General features: G+C 36.6%; 1 protein-coding gene across 2 annotated transcripts in view; it reads left to right on the forward strand.

Moving 5' to 3' along the window:
- The first annotated feature begins 525 nt into the window (after nucleotides 1-525).
- The window catches only part of psmb7 (proteasome 20S subunit beta 7), a 5,789-nt gene continuing 4,112 nt past the window's right edge, over nucleotides 526-2,202 (forward strand). For both annotated transcript variants that reach the window (XM_035668168.1, XM_035668170.1), the window contains exons 1-2: nucleotides 526-646; nucleotides 1,960-2,053. In XM_035668168.1, coding sequence (XP_035524061.1) covers nucleotides 585-646; nucleotides 1,960-2,053 — 156 coding nt within the window. In that variant the 5' untranslated portion in view covers nucleotides 526-584. The remainder of the gene's footprint in view (nucleotides 647-1,959; nucleotides 2,054-2,202) is intronic.

The raw sequence follows: 2,202 nt of genomic DNA on the forward strand, positions 1-2,202 counted from the left end.
CGATGGGCTTTGCCATCGCTGTGTGAATGTGTGTGAAAGGGTGAATGTGGCATGTAGTGTAAAAGCGCTTTGAGTGGTCGGAAGACTAGAAAGGCGCTATACAGGTCCATTTACCATTTACCACTGGAAATTAGATTATAGTCACATCGTCAAAGACTACTTGATTACATTTGTGATAATATCTTTACAAAAAATACAAAATTAATTATTAAATTGTTTTACTTTGTTTTTTAACAATTCATGGATAATGGGGTTTTTATTCATTTTTATTTACAGTGAAAATGGAAGATGAGTGCTCTTCTTGTGTTACAAGATTAAAGTCCTCCATGTGGCCTTTGATTACAATGTTACATTACAAACGTATGTTTTAGTAAGTGTTGTTTCTAGTATAAGGTGCAATATTTTTTATACATTTAAAAATATTACACAAAAAACAAACATCAATCTCTTGTTTAATGGGTCTCTCAAGTCATTTCTTTAGCTATGAAAACCACAACATACGACTTTACAAGGGGTCAACAAATTCAGCACCCCTTCCAGCCGCTTCCTTTACTTCCCGGAAACACAAACCTTCATTCAACAAGATGGCGACATTGACAGTGAGCCGGCCGCCGTTCGGGGGTTTCAGTTTCGAAAACTGCAAGAGGTAAGCGCTCCTCAGCGGCTGAAAAACAAATTGAAAGAACCACACCGCTGAGTTTAATCCGTTTTCACATTTCGTAAGTAGACGGTGTGTCGAATAGCCGTGTTTCCAGAAGTTATCCTCATGATGCTAGCTCATGTTCACTCGGCTACTATGCAATGACTCAGGCATTTCTCCACGCCGCTATCAACGTTACGGTTGACTTGTCTTCAGGCTACCTTTAAACATAATACCGGTTTGATTGATTTAAAACAGGTATGACCTTTTTGCATCGACAAAGAACATAAGTATATTTCTTAAATCTATATTTTTACGCATTAAACAACAACCGGGCGGAACATTTCTTCGCCCACTGCCTGTACAGCCTATAGCCCACCGTTCAGGTGTAACGTTAACTCGGTTGGTATATAAAAAAAAACGGATGTAACGTTACTTTAAAATTGTTATCTGCTAAATAATCCCCATTTTTACTATGTGTAACTATAATCTGACTAATTTACGTCTTTTTTCCCTGTAACTGTAATGGATTATTTACTAATTAGTTAGTAATGTTGTACACGTAAGTAGGGCTGTAACTAAAGATTGTGTTTATTATTGATTACTCTGTTGATCATTTTCTTCATGAATCGACTAGTTTGGTCCATAAAATGTCAGAAAAATGTTGATCTGTGTTTCCCAAAGCCCAAGATGACGTCCTCAAATGTCTTGTTTTGTCCACAACCCAAAGACATTCAGTTTACTGTCATAGAGGACAAAAGAAGGCAGAACATATTCACATTGGAGAAGCTGAAAGCAGAGAAAATTATTTATTTTTTTTAAATGACTTAAAAACTGTTAATCCATTATCAAAATAGTTAGAAGTTAGTTTGACAACTAATCCACTATTTGACTTATTGTGACTGCTATAAATAGCGCGGAGTCACAGGATTTCATCACCAGATTTATCAGTGTGGAAACATTTCAATATTTCAACTTTTAACTGGGCCCTTTAATTAATCTATTTTGATAATCATTTAATCTTTCTGAGTCATTTTCCTCAGTTTTGAGAGGACTGAAGAAACCAGAGAATGTATTATTTGAGAAGCTATATTTACACATGCTGAAATTCCACTAAACAAATACATTAACTTAAGATAATTCTCTTAGTGAACCCAGATGGTTTAATAACTAATTGATGAATCCAGAAAATGATCGACAAATTAATCCATATGGAAAATAATCATTAGCAGCCCTAGGGCTATTCAGTGGGATTTGGTCTTAGTTATGCAAGTGCCTTTTAAATTATAAATTTTTGTAATTATTACTATTATTTTCAGAAATGCACTTTTGGAAGGTGAAGCTAACAAAGTGGGATGCAGTCTGCCTGCCGCCCGGAAAACAGGAACTACCATCTGTGGTGTTGTCTTCAAGGTGGGTGACAGAAACTAAACCACTTAGAGCAGGTACACTGGGCATTGCCGTCATTGCAGTCAGCTTCTCTCAGTTAGGATTCCTTCAGTGTTCATGGGTCAGGAGGTTTCTACTGGGAGCCCAGTTATCCACAGAGGTCTCCTCCTCTC

This window comes from Morone saxatilis, unplaced genomic scaffold (genome assembly GCF_004916995.1).
Source record: "Morone saxatilis isolate NCDOM2014 unplaced genomic scaffold, NCSU_SB_2.0 Contig21, whole genome shotgun sequence".
Taxonomy (NCBI): domain Eukaryota; kingdom Metazoa; phylum Chordata; class Actinopteri; family Moronidae; genus Morone; species Morone saxatilis.